The following is a 14,575-nucleotide window of genomic DNA, read 5'->3' as shown; positions in this document are numbered from 1 at the left end:
AACGATTTGAGGCTTCTTTTTCTTGCCACAGTTCTCAAAAGACCATGGAGGATTTTAGATGTTTTTAAATAGAACCTAGAAACAAACATTGTAAGTGATTTAACCTCCAAAAGGAAAAAAAATACTACTACTGAGAAGTGTGGAGAGACTTGATGATTAATCTAAAATCCTGCAATTAAGATATGAGGTTGGGGGAAATTGCCTGAATTTAAAGAACCAAATTAAGAGTGATAGTGTGTCTTGAAAGCATCAAAATGCATTGCCAGAAATGTGGATAAAGCTCTGTGCATTTATATATTCCAAACGTCACACAAAGTTAGAGCTGCAGCAAATCAAATGTGGCACTCCCAAAGAGCACAGTAGCCCCAGGAACCCGAGACATCGAGATGCTATAACAAAATTAAATGATTGCTCTGTGTGGCCAGACTTTGTGCACTTTAAACAAACTGATCGCCCTAAACATCATATAATGATTTTGAAACAAAAACAGAAGTTGCTGGAAAAGCTCAGCAGTTTGGCAACATTAGTGAAGAGAAATCAAAGTTAACGTTTCAGATCCAGTGACCTTTCTGCAACAATCACCGGACCCAAAATGTTAACTTTGATTTCTCTGCAGTTGCTGCTGGACCTGCTAAGCTTTTTTGTTTCTGATTTACAGCATTCACAGTTCTTTTAGTTTTTATTTAAAGATTTTGAAAAATAGATTAAGGTAATATAACTTGTAGTATTAGCCAGATCTGTAAAGGGGAGGAAAATGAATCAACGTACATATGGATAGTAGGTATGCACAGTACATAATATTGTCCAGAGCAAACAAGAGTATAAACTGCTTTATTGAGCAGTCAGATGCAACACAAAAGTATAATTTAGAGCCTCACCGCGGCAGCAGGATGTTGCAGTAATCCGAGCCAAAATTCACTATTATCGCAGTCACAACCAAAAAAGGGGATTAAAGAATAGTTAGATCCTACTTGCAAAACAAGGCTTGACACTTCGTTGTTATTGATCTGATGAAATACACCATAGTGTAATCATTGAATACAGATCAAGCAGTAAGAAAATGCAAATATACTAATTTGTTTGCTATACTCACTCTTTAAAATACCATGGAAATTGAAGTACTATACCTATGATTATGCAATGAACTAAGTCGACTGACCAGGGTATCCAACAAGGCTTATTCTATCAGGACTCAAGCAGTGTCACTTGCGATCAGTGGTGTGGAGTGCTAAATGTCACAGTTAACAAACTAATATGCCTGAGGGGTTGCTCAGGGCAATTGGGAATGGGAAGCTGCAGTCCCTGAAGTTGTAATGTGCAGCTACAAAAGGTTTCCTTTATGTGTCAGCTGCCACATAAAATTTAGCCTCAGTATCATCCACTGTAGGTTAAATATTATCATCCCTATTACTGCTGTATTCAGTTACTTGTGTTGAATTAAATACTGTTCAAATTATTAGTTGTCAAATTGTCCAACCAATGTGAACGTTGACTTGCAGGCTCACATTCTGAGTAATCTGTTCTGTGTTTGTAGCCTGGGTAAGAGAAGCTGCAAAACCAATTAAATATGCATGAGCACATGGACTAGCAATGCAGCTGAACTGCATCTCCAGAGTCACCTATTCAATAATATCTTCAGGGCTCCTGTGGTGCAGAGGCAGTGCTGCTACCCTGGGACAAGGAGGCCTGGGAGCTCAAGTCCCTCTTGCTCCAGACATTGTGTGATAACATCGCTGAATAGGTTGATTAGAAAAACAGGTTAATTTTTTAAAAAATGAACATGTCAATGATATCTTGGGCCCTTTTGTAGCACAGTAGAAGTGTTCTTAGCCCGAGACCAAGAAGCCCAGGTTCAAGTGCCACCTGTTCCAGAGGTATGTAATAACATCTCAGAAAAATAGGTTAATAAAAAATTCATTAATATCTTGGGTCCTCTTGTGACACAGTGGTAATATCTCTATTCCTGGACCGGGAGGTCCGTGTTCAAGTCCCACCTACTCCAGAGGTGTGTAATATCTCTGAACAAGCTGGTAGGCACTGACAGAAAGCAATATCTGAAGGGGTTCAGCCAGATAAGCAGGAGCTACAGTAAAATGTGTTGTAAAGCTGCACGGTCCCATTGCAAATCCAACTATCAATTGGTTGCTGGGATCTGGGATGGGAAGTGAGAATCTGCAACAGATTTGGCTTCCTTTCACACAGCTAAGAATCCAAAGAGAAGACTGAAAGAAAACTATATATGCAGAAATGAATAGCCAATTATACAGAAGAGTTGACACATAGCTGCAAGCATTGAAAGGAGTCGAGACATATTTAATTTGAAACCAAGACCAAAGGGGAACTGATTATTTTGATGCATTTAGGAAAGAAACTTGTAAGATTGTAAAGAAATAATCACTATAAACAGATAGAGAGGAGAATTGTTTTCAAATATGATGTGGAGGTTCATGCAGACCCTCTCTCATACACATTCTCACCCTCTCTCTCTATCTCACACAGGCATATACTCCATCACACTCATGCACACACTCATACTCTCACACCCTCTCTCTCCCTCACATGCGTGCACACACACATATAAGTCTCTGGGGTGAATGTACATTTGCAGAATTGTAATTGCAGATACATTCTATTTCATTCACAAAGCACACAATCTATAGGCAGTCAATCCATGTGACATTTTATAAATTCCTACTTTGGATACAGAACCAGTCTGACTCAGATTGGAATACACATAGACTCTAACCTTACACCTTTAATGCATTGTCTGAGCTGAGATGTCACTTTTTTTAGAAAACCTTAAATTATCTTGGGAATGTGACTTGAAAGAAGTTCTGAGATTTACATATTAATTAATAGAAATCTGCAATCTATTCTAAAAGATGAATGACGTAACACCAATCGAGGTTTATTCAATATATCGCATCAGTTATATGACACTATGATCTTCTGCTAAAATTCTGTCTCCTATGATCTTGCTCCATTAGCTACCTGATGAAGGAGCAGGGCTCTGAAAGCTTGTACTTCCAAATAAATCTGTTAGACTATAACCTGGTGTGTGATTTTTAACTCTGTTTTCAAACATAAAGAGGTAAGATCATTGTGAAATATGGAAAATGGAGGAACTGATTAGTGTTGCAAAAATGCAACCACTGTGGAATGTATCGACTTGAGACTTGACTAGCTTTGCATAGAATTACAAATTACTGCAGTTATTTCAGATAATTTGCAGTCATGTGAAACTTAGGGTGCCAGAGTACACAACACAATTATAAAATGTATGAACATCTACGTGTCAAAGACTCTCCATGTGTTAATTGAAGTACAATCCCAGGGGCAATCTCTTGCATAATACATCATTGTCTTGTTTAAACCCTTAACCATCTTCCTCTCTAGTTTTACTTGAATACCACAGCACTTGTTGACTTGGGTTTGGAAAATGTTGAAGGCAGTAGTTATATGTTAAATTCTCATCTGTGGAGTTTGACATATTTTCCAATGGTGAACTGTTATTTACATGTTAAGGCTATAGAATAGCACAGAAGAAAACAAAAATCACATTTTATTCCATTAGTGGGTTGTCCTGATCAGAAGTACACATTGCCTGGACTGCTAGCCCAAATTTGAAATTTTGAGGTACTGATCAACACCTATTTCTACATTATAGGCCATATGTGTTGTGTTTTGTCTCATCCTTGGTATGCCTTTAAGGAACATGCTCATAATATCATTATTGTGCCACAGCATGTAAGTTGAGGGCATAAAGATACTACATTTCACCTCGGATCAGTTGAAGTATGACACTCTGGCAGCATACTGTTCTGTTGTAATATAATAGCGTAGTTTTAGCTTAATCACTTATGCATCTGAGGAATGTAACATTGTACATAATTATTTGTTGCAATAAATGCCTGTTGGTTTCTTCAATATCATGATACCACACCTAATTCTTTCTGTTATGGGAGATAACATAAGCATTGGCACCTCAGGCGAAACACTCAACTGGAGACAAACTCACACCAATGTGAATGATGTGAATCTATTTGAAATGTGCACATCACAAGCAATCTGTGATCTTTCCTAGAATCAAAACGTGCAGGCCAGGAAGCATCCAAGGAACAGGAGAATCGACGTTTCGGGCATAAGCCCTTCTTCAGGAATATGCCCGGAACATCGATTCTCCTGTTCCTTAGATGCTGCCTGGCCTGCTACGCTTTTCCAGCAACACATTTTCAGCTTGATCTCCAGCATCTGCCGTCCTCACTTTCTCCTAGAATCAAAACATGCCAATTTTATACCAACAAGTAGGCCTTTTGGCCTCTCAAGCCTGGTCTGCCATTCAATAATAAGATCTGTCTGTATAACCCAAATTTTATAATTGAGACTTCCATCCCTTTCTTTCATATGCCTTAGCCTGGAAGAACTGTAATCTAAAAATTTCTAATTCCTTTGTGTCACCTTGACTCATGCTATAAGAGGATGTCAGTTTTTGCTATCAGTCTAAAGGAAAGTATATAAGCATATGGAGGTTTGAAATTCACTAGTGCACAGCTTCCATTGCTGAACCATGTAAATGTACATCAGAAACTCTTACAATGGAAATAAAATGAGCCTTGTATCATGTGCAAAGTGATGAGGTGGAAACCTGGAGACCTGGAACTGGTCTAACGGGCCTTAGGCTTAGCCACATAATGTGAGTAATTTTGCTGTACCCAACAGGCAGCCCATCTTACCACTTGTTCAATTTTCAGGCTGCCTACTGAGCTAACTTCTGATTAGGAAGGGGACTGTAGTGATTGTAATGAGGTCAGCTTGGTGAACCTTCTGTCAGCCAGAGGTCCAATCAGGGACCTCTGGCTGACAGAAGTAAACAGGAGTATCAGAAGTTCTGTTCACTTTGAGAGTTGGCTCTGATGGAGTTGGATCAGTGTCAAGGACTCTTTATACGTAAATAAAAGTGATGAGATACTGGCCTCTTGTGAGTTATTACAGGGGTAGCAGCGAAGAATCATTGAAGCAAGATGGGGAAGGTTCATGGATGGATGTGGAATTGAGGAATGATGAATTGCCAGTCAGTAGATCCCTCAAGGGATCTGTGGAGCAAGGAGGAACACTGTGACTCAAGCCAACTCCAGTCTTTTTTAAAAAGTAATTCCCCTTTAGTTATTGCTGCCAAGGACACACTGGCTTCTTCATCATTCCAAGGTGCCAATGTAATGCCTATCTGCACATTGCAGACATGTTTCAGAAATGTGGCCTGGAACAGGTAATATTTCCCTCATTTCAGAACATAAGGAATTAAATTCCTGTTTCACAGAGTCACAAGTGAACCCTGAAAAATGTTTATTTCGTTTGAATATTTTACAATCTGAGGCTACAGAAATGTGGTACCGAAGATTGAGCCTCACTGTACCAGTTTTACACCTGTAATATGGGTGCAATGAGGTGTAATTTCTACCCTCATGCAGTTTTCACTGGAACATTTCCTGACACCATGGGAATTGAAAGTTGGAATTGTTAAATTTCAAAATAAACCTTAGGCAGATATGTAAATAACGAGGTATTAATTAAAAGTTGTATTAACATGACTAGTTTCATTGACATTTCTTCCTTAAATGTGAAGTCTGAAATGTTTTGAGATTTATGTGATCATAGCTCATTCAACTTCCTTTTCTGAATGTGATCTTTGGTTAACTGATGAAATTCAGGCATTTTAAGTGCCATTGCTCTCTGTTTTAAGACATTAAGATTACTAAAACTGCTTTGTAACATCCTTTGCAAAATAAATAAGTTTAAACATCAAGAATCTTTTATTCCTTTAAGTACTGTGTTCATCAGTGCAGGTGCAATGTTACTTTCGTATCTTCAACTTGGAGTACCAGTTGGATCCCCATTTTCAAGATTTAGATAGTTTTAATCAACCTGTTCAGACATACTATGACACACGTCTGAAGCAGGTGGGACTTGAACCTAGGCCTCTGGCCCAGAGGTAGAGAAACTATTACTACATCGGAAGAGGCCTCTATTTTCAAACATTATAATAAATACTTATAATAGGTTACATAAATTAAATAATTAATTCTGTATTTCAGTAGGTTTGGAAATTAAATGGTAATTGCACCCAAACATTTGCAGAGTGGTGTATTAATGTTATGCTAAATAAAACTCTCTTTGTTCAGGCTAAGTTTCTAATTGTTATATTTATCAGCTCACCAGCTAGTAGAGATAAAAATAAAATATTTTATTATTCTAACAATATGTTTAGTCATTGTGCGTCCATAAGCAAACAACTACCTATAATGTTAGCTCTATCACAGCTATGCTGACTGGATCAAATACTTTTGAATGCTAAAAAATGTCTAAGGTTATAAAATAAGCAATGTCTTAAGTTGATACTGTTAAACATTACTTATGAAGTCATACGTGCCTCCAAAGTTTGCCATGTTTTCCCTACAGTTTACTGATAATAGATGGAGTAACACTTTGCCAAGATAATTTTCAATACTAATAGCAAGCTAACTATCTTATTTTACTGAAACTGACTGCTGTATTAATTTCCATAAACTTTGGAAAAATAAGCAACAATTTCTTTTTAACCTCTTCCACCAAATAATCTCTATGTTCATGCTTTCATGTGAAAACAATGAATTTGGGTTGTATTAATGTCCATGAAATAGAATTTAATAAGATTGTGCGAGATAGCACAATACTGCTATAAATATTAAAAAAAATCAAATTTTTCATGTTAGAGTTATTGCATAATTATAGTTGATCAGGTAACTGACTGAATTGGCTAACTACCTTTGCAGTTATCTGGACTGCACTGTTTGTGTTATTAGTTATAGAAATAGTTAAATTCTCAGAATATTTCTTTGCTTTTTAATGCAGACATCAACTCATCTAATTTAAGTCGATTAAGGCCACTTTCCAGACAAAGAAATATTACATGCTAACATCAAAAACAGTAAGTTTAGTTTATATGTTTCCTGCAGACTATTGAACTAAAGAAGGCAGCTATTTTTCAAATCTGTATAAACCTGTTCATGATAAATATCATTTACGTGTTACCATTTTCTACATAATTTAATTCTCAGTTAGATTCGTAATGCAACCCGAGTTACTATAAATTGCTGAATAATTATTTGGTTTGCAATACCCAAGGTTACTTAAGTTTTCAAGCATAGCTATAGACAATAATTGAAGTTGACCAAGGCAGCAACAATGCAAGCAAGCACATTCCATTCAAACTACTCAAAATGCATATTTCTTTAAATTCCATGTTCTGGCTTCATAACACTTTATGTTTTGCTATTTTCCCATTTGTTGCCAATGAAATGTAATTCATTTCTGTTTGTATGGCGTGCAAAATAATGGCTGGAGATGCATTATAAAGGGGTATATAGTCTTCACATGTAGGTGAATCAGCCGTGAGCATATATAAAAGCTGCGGTGAAAAATCGAAAAGGCTACATGCATCTCACTAATCCAACTCTCACAGTAGGTTTGTCTTTTGCAGAGAATGCAGGATGATGCAACAGGCTTTACATTTTACATCAACAATAATGTAACAACTCATTACATTAGCTCATTCATACAAAACATACTCTTGAAATTATGCAGTGGAATAGTAGTACAGAATATTTGATATGTATATTGGAAATTTCAGGGGAAATGTTAACCTATTTAAATAGGTTATAACCTTTGCTAAACTAGCAAGGAGAGATTTTTGATGAATGTACAGTGTGCATACACTGCTATCACACTGCAAAATTTAATGACCTTTAATAATTAAAATCCAATGTTATAGCTCAGGCACTTTAAAAAACATTTTTTACAAATTATCAAATTAATCTCACCTGAAGAGCAACTGTCGTATTCTTTCTGGGTTGCTTTCCAACCAAGCCTTGTTCCTTGCGTCGCTTGAATTTCCTAAAGTAGTCCTGTATCAGGAAGGTGGCATAGAACTTCCCCACGGTTACCTCATCATCTATGTGAATAGACCAAACAAATTCCTCCTTTTTCAGAACAATAGCTTCTTTCTAATCATCCTGGAACTTCCTAGTTTGATTGCTTTCTGTAAACCTGTGCTCTAAACTTTATAAAATGTGTTTATTCAAATTATTATATTAAATATATATTAGAGATTACATTTGAAGGAATTATGTTTCAGAATTAAATGACACTAAAATAATCCTTCGCGTGTAGTTTAATTGAAAGGTGAATAATACACACATTTCCATTCCAAAATTGTCAATAGACTGCAAAATATGTCACTTTTATTTTGGACAACACCCTAAATGATGGGATTTTCTCTAAAATCCAAATTAGATAGATGTATTTGCAGTATAAGGTGAACATATTTGTAATTCTTCTGCAGTTTTACAAATTTGAAATGAATGGCAAGTAACAGTAGATAATCTGTCATTCTGCTATGTACTTGTGTTAAATAATTGCAGTTTGAATAAAGCATCTAACTTCCTATATGACAGAAACTGATATTTTAAAGAAGGTATTTAAAACACTGCATTCAAATCTTGAATCAACCTCAAAACCCTTCGCAAATTTTACTTTTAGTAGTTTTTTCATTTAATTGCATATGTTTGGCTTGAGTGACAAATTTATAACAATGTAAAATACGCACATAATCTGTGCTGTGCAAATTATTTAACTGGATGCAAAAAATAATTATTGGACAATCTTGAACATTTTTGGCTGCCTTGGGCTATGGTTGCCAAACCAGATAATAAGCAATTACCATTCCATCATTCTTTTAAGAATGGAAAACCTCACAGAACAAGATCCTCTGTCAGGTGGCACATTACACTTTGTGAACCTTTTATTCTACTATGAATAAATTTGACAGTATTATCAGTGTAATAGAACTACAAAGAATGAAATTACAGTTAAGTATGAAAATATATTCTACTTACTAAATATATTTTTAAAAAATCAAATATGTAAAATGTATTATTCACCTTCATGGCTGTTGCAAGCTAAAATTGCAAGGCTACAAAATCAGGAAGCAGACGGGCACAAATAAATATTGAACCAAGTGCACAAATCTAACAGATCACTCAACTGATAAAGAATCATGTTAATGTTAACCTTTTAAGCTGTTACAGTCAATTATAACTGAAACGTCGATTCTCCTGTTCCTTGGATGCTGCGACGGTTGGAGGAAGAGCGCCTCATCTTCTGCCTAGGATCCCTCCAACCACAAGGGATGAACTCAGATTTCTCCAGTTTCCTCATTTCCCCTCCCCCCACCTTGTCTCAGTCCCAATCCTCGGGCTTATGCGTCGATTCTCCTGTTCCTTGGATGCTGCCTGACCTGCTGCGCTTTTCCAGCAACACATTTTCAGCTCTGATCTCCAGCATCTGCAGTCCTCACTTTCTCCCCACAGTCAATTATAACTAAACTGTTAGGACCCTTTGAATCTAACTTTTGAAGAAGAATTGGAGTAAAACAAAATTAGAAGAAAAATTATTTGATAACAATCCTACCCTCAAGCTAAACAGGACATTGTCTTTTATTAATAATAAAAATGCAGAAAATGCTAGAGAAACTCAGTCCAAAAGTCAACCGTTTCGCTCTTCAGCATTTTCTATTTTTATTTTAGATTTCCGCATCTGCAGTATTTTGCTTTTATTTTACTGTCTTTTATTGATTCATAAGTAACTCCATAAGTGACTTGTGGAAACCATAAGTTTTTATTTTATTTCATTCATGGGATGTGGATATTGCTGGTTAGGCCAGCATTTAGTGCCGGCTCGACCAGCATTTATTGCCTTCCCTTAGGGCTCATGAGAAGATAGTGGTATGATACTACTGCAATCCATGGGAATGTAGGTACAACAACTGTGATATTAGGAAGGGAGTTTATACAGGGACAGGGTAAGAACAGTGGTGGAGTAGTGAGTCAGGATGGTGTGTGGCTTGGATGATAGTGCACCCATGTTTCTAATTCCCTTATCCATCTGGGTGTATACATTGCAGGTTTGGAACAAGCTTTTGAAGAATTCTTGCCGAATTGTTGCAGTATATCTTGTAAACTGAAAGCATTTCTGCCACTGTGCATCTGTGGTGAAGGGAGGAAATGTTGGAGATGATGGATGGGGTACCAATAAAGTGAGCTTTATTTTGGATGACGTTAACATTCGAGTGCTGTTGGAGCTGCACTCATGCAGGCAAATAGAGAGTATTATATCACACTTCTGGCATGTGCTTGTAAATGGTTGACAGACTTTGGGGTATTCAGAAGTGAGTTAGTCCACAGAGAATTCATAGTTTCTGACATACTTTTGTAATCACAGCATGAATATTACTTGCCACTTTGCCTAAGCCTGTGTGTTCTCTGGGACTTCCTGGGTATGAACTGCTTCAGTATCGAAGAAGTCGTGAATGGTGCCAAATGTGCAATAATCAGTGAACATTCCCAATTGTAACCTTGATTGGAAAAAGGTTATTGATGAAGCAGCTGAAGATGCTTGTGCCAGGAAAGGACCCTGAGGAACTCCTACTGGCTTCCAACAACTAGGTGCTAGAAATGACTTCAACCAGTGGAAAATTTTCCCAGACTTCACTTATATCAATTTTACTTGGGTTTTTTGAAGGATACTCAGTGAAACAGTAATTTGATATCATGGGCACTCACTCTTTGCTCACCTCTGGATGTTCAACTCTATTGTCCATATTTATACTAAGTTTGTACTTACACCAGGATTTGTGTCACCATGGTGGTATCTAAATTGAGAATCAGTGAGCAGATTGTTGGTAAACATGTGCTGTTCGATAGTATAGACATCTGCTTCCAACACTTTGCTAATGATCAAAAATAAATTGTTGTTAGGTTAATTGGCTGGGTTTGATTTGTTCTGCCTTTTGTGGACTGGACAATTTCTTATGGGCAATTTCCAACATTGTTGGGCAGATGTTGTATGTGTATTGGAACAGTTTGGCTAACAGCACAATTACTTTTTGAGTACAAGTCTTGCCAGACTGTTGTTATGTCCACATCACCTTAGTAGTACCCAGCACCTCTAGCAATTTCCTTGATATTAAATTAAGTTAATCAAATTAGCTGAAGACTAGCATTTGTGATACTGAGGACCTCTGCAGGATATCATGCTGGATCATCTAATCAGTACTCCTGGCTAATGCTGGTTGTAAATACTTTAACCTTATTTTGCTGAGATGTGCTGGACTCCCCTAATATTGACGATAGGGTCATTTGTGGAGCCTACTCCTGACATTAGTGTAAGTGCTCTGTAGGAGGTATAGTTGAAGGTGTGAGAGGCAAGTACGGGGTCACTTGAACAATTACTCAGGAACTACATCAAATATTAAAGAGTCTAGAGCTGGAAATGTGTTGCTGGAAAAGCGCAGCAGGTCAGGCAGCATCCAGGGAACAGGAGAATCGACGTTTCGGGCATAAGCCCTTCTTCAGATTCAGGAATCTGCAGACCTTACTTTCTCCTATTAAAGAGTCTACCCTTTCCTGAGTAACTATTTACTTAATTACACTGAAATCCTCCAAATTCTCCAATTCATATTGAGACTTTCTGGGCCTCCTGGCTTAATCAAATTGTCCAGCAGAATCTTTGGGCCCTGCTGAAATGGAAATTCTGTCCTCATGCGCAACTTCATCTACGCTGTAATAATGAATGTCAAGACATCAGAAAGTCCTGGCCACTACTCCTGCCTCTGAGCCTAAGCAGATGGTTGACCTCTGCTTAACACAATTATTGGAAAAAATCAGTTAGGTCATGGATTACTGCTGCAAACTGAACTATGTATTTTTTCCTTCAAATAGTTTTCCAATATTCACTGAACTAAATGAGCCAAGAGCAGGGCCAAAAGGTTTCCCTGTTTAGGGTTATACAGAGCTCTAAAGAAGGATAGGTAATACTATTCACTGTCTTCATTTGGGTCGTCTCAACCTAGTTCTTCAGTCAGTGTAAGTCCATAGCCTATAACATCATTTAGATTTAACCCCATTGTGCAATTCAGATTTTGTTATGGCAGAATAGAAAAAGCCTTTTTTCCCCCATTTCGCACAATTAATTACCTGTGGATAATTGAGACTGCAACCAAGTAATAAAATTGCAAAACAGTACTGGATTTCTGATACCGTCGTCCCTCACCTTACCAAGTACAAAACTAAATTCAAGTATAACATAATAAATATTGTGAATATTGTTATAATAGAGCTTGCTGAAAATAACAGTGGAAGAACTAGATTTTTAAGAGGGAGGCTATGGCAGCATTTAGGGAAGTATTCAATTTAGTATGCAAGAAGCAGAAGAGGGAAAAACAGTAGAGATAACTGAACATAAACTTGAAATTTAGGGGGAAAGAAGTCAACAGTTTGGAGAGAGTAGATGAAAGGTGTTTTTCATCTACTTCAACTTTGGGCTTAAGCAAGCAAATAGGTATCATCCTATAGGATTGACTTAGGTGAATAGCAGAGGTTACATTACAGGAAAGATTTAGGGAGAAAAATGATGAGTGATTTCAGAGGGGAAAAGGCAGAGGGAGTTGAGATACAGATTCAAACTACAGATGTCAAGCTTCTTAATGCAGAGATTGAGGAGGAAAGGAGGGAAGGAGGGAAGATTTCTTCAGGTAGAATGGAGAGAGCAGTACACAAAAAAGATTTTCATTGAGAAATGAGGTTATGGAACCATATGGTAATTACCATCGCAAAGTGAGGGTCAATGTCACTATCTGTAATAAATAAATTGACAGCAAGGGTATTGTTCACAAATTAACAGACATTCTGGAGAGAGATTCAAAAAAGGAGCAATGGGTGTGGGTAAGTATGGGAATTTTGGGCTATTGGCATGCTCTTTGTTCTGCACCTCTTATTTTGTCTCATCAGGGACATACCAAATGTTTGGCAGAAAATGTGTTTATTGAATCCAATTGAGTGATTTGTTATGTTTGTGCCCATTTGATAACATAGATTGTTCAGACTTGAAATGTTCTAAAACCTTAACCCTAATCCCAAAGACAAGGTTAATACACTTAGCACAACAAATGAGATGAATTAAAATATATAGGCTAATAATTCTGTCAATTAAAGCATGTGTTTACTGAATAATTAGCAAGCTAGAAAGCTAGCTATAACCTTGTAGTAATACAAGCATGAATATATGAAATCTTTAAGATGAAAAGCCTTTACATTGTTTCCAATTTCCAAGACATGCAGATAAGACAAAACTGGCTGTGTGGAATATTTCTGAAGCACAGCTCTCCGTGTCAAATAAATCTTAGGGGAAACAGTTGTTAAGAGGCAACACGAGTTCCATGCCACCGGCCTAAAACAGAATTGCTTCAGAATATTCTTACAGATTGAGAGAAGAAAGGGACAGAAGCTGTAGAGAAGCTCAAGCAAACAAGTTGAAATGTTATTGGATACATGCAATGTTTTCTCAATTTATGCCATGCAAGCATTAGAAACAAAATTGAAGCAAATGGTTACTTAATTAAGTTTGAAAAATACGTTTAAAACTTAAGCAGTATTTAACAAAATTCAAAGCTTGAACAGTACCAAATGTCAATGATAATTTTAACTGTTAATAATGAAATACATTTGATTACTCATTACTTATTATGCTGCAGACCTTATATCCCATGTACTTACCATTCTACTGCACGGTATTTACACTGCAGCAAATTAATAACAAATACTAAGCGTTTTCCATGAAATAAATCTCAATACAAGAATTGGAGTTTCAAATAAACTGATGGATAATCTTTAGAATTCAATTACTTTTTAACAGTGAAAACAAAGTGAGTTCCAATTTTAATGCACATTTCCCTCTTCCTTCAAATACAAAATCAATATCAAATACTTTTATTGGGTTACTTTCTAACAATGCACATCTATATAATTCAAGAACAAACATAAACTGGTAAACAGTCTGTGATTAATATATAATTAACTGCAGTAAAAATTGATCTGAAAATCATAGCACTAACCATCAGCTGGAGGGACCACCTGATCTAGCAACTTCATGCTAGTTCGTTTCCAGATTTTTTTAATAACAGCTCTCAGCTCCTCATTAGCTTGATCTAGGTTACCTGTATGAAAGGAGAAAAAGCACGCAACAGAATCAGCTCCATGAACCTTTTGAAACAGTGAAGTAGCAATCTAATACACAGTTTCCAGTAAAGTAAAAATTTTAGTAAATACTTACACATATGTCAAAAATAATTGAAAAAATAAAATGGGCGTCAGTTGGTTCAGTAGGCTGGTTTGTCATGCAGAATAATACCAACAGCATGGCTTCAATTTCCACACTGGCTGAGGTTACCACGAAGGTCTGCCTTCTTGACCTCACCTGTCATCAGTGGGATGGTCACCCTCAGGTTAAATCACCACTAGCTGTTTCTCTCTAATGAGTGAAAACCCCTATGGTCTGCTGTGAATACAGCAAAGTTACCTTTACCATTCATTGAAAACCTACTGGATGCAAGCTGTCATGTCTAAATTACATGCAGATTATTTTTCTAACACTGCATGTTTCACTCAGTTAGTTGTAATAGATAGTGCTATACCTTGGCTGTTAA

At 36.8% G+C, this 14,575-nt stretch overlaps 1 protein-coding gene across 12 annotated transcripts in view; it reads right to left on the bottom strand.

Annotated features, from left to right (window-relative positions):
* LOC122559001 (voltage-dependent L-type calcium channel subunit alpha-1D-like) overlaps nt 1–14,575 on the bottom strand; it is a 617,537-nt gene that overhangs the window by 102,457 nt on the left and 500,505 nt on the right. For all 12 annotated transcript variants that reach the window (XM_043708064.1, XM_043708058.1, XM_043708060.1 and 9 more), the window contains 2 exons: nt 13,985–14,086; nt 7,857–7,987 (listed from right to left, as the gene is read on the bottom strand). In XM_043708064.1, coding sequence (XP_043563999.1) covers nt 7,857–7,987; nt 13,985–14,086 — 233 coding nt within the window. The remainder of the gene's footprint in view (nt 1–7,856; nt 7,988–13,984; nt 14,087–14,575) is intronic.

This window comes from Chiloscyllium plagiosum, chromosome 18, assembly GCF_004010195.1.
Source record: "Chiloscyllium plagiosum isolate BGI_BamShark_2017 chromosome 18, ASM401019v2, whole genome shotgun sequence".
NCBI classification, from domain to species: Eukaryota; Metazoa; Chordata; class Chondrichthyes; order Orectolobiformes; family Hemiscylliidae; genus Chiloscyllium; species Chiloscyllium plagiosum.
The sequence above is the reverse complement of the archived record's forward strand: the minus strand, read 5'-3'. Positions and strand labels throughout refer to the sequence as shown.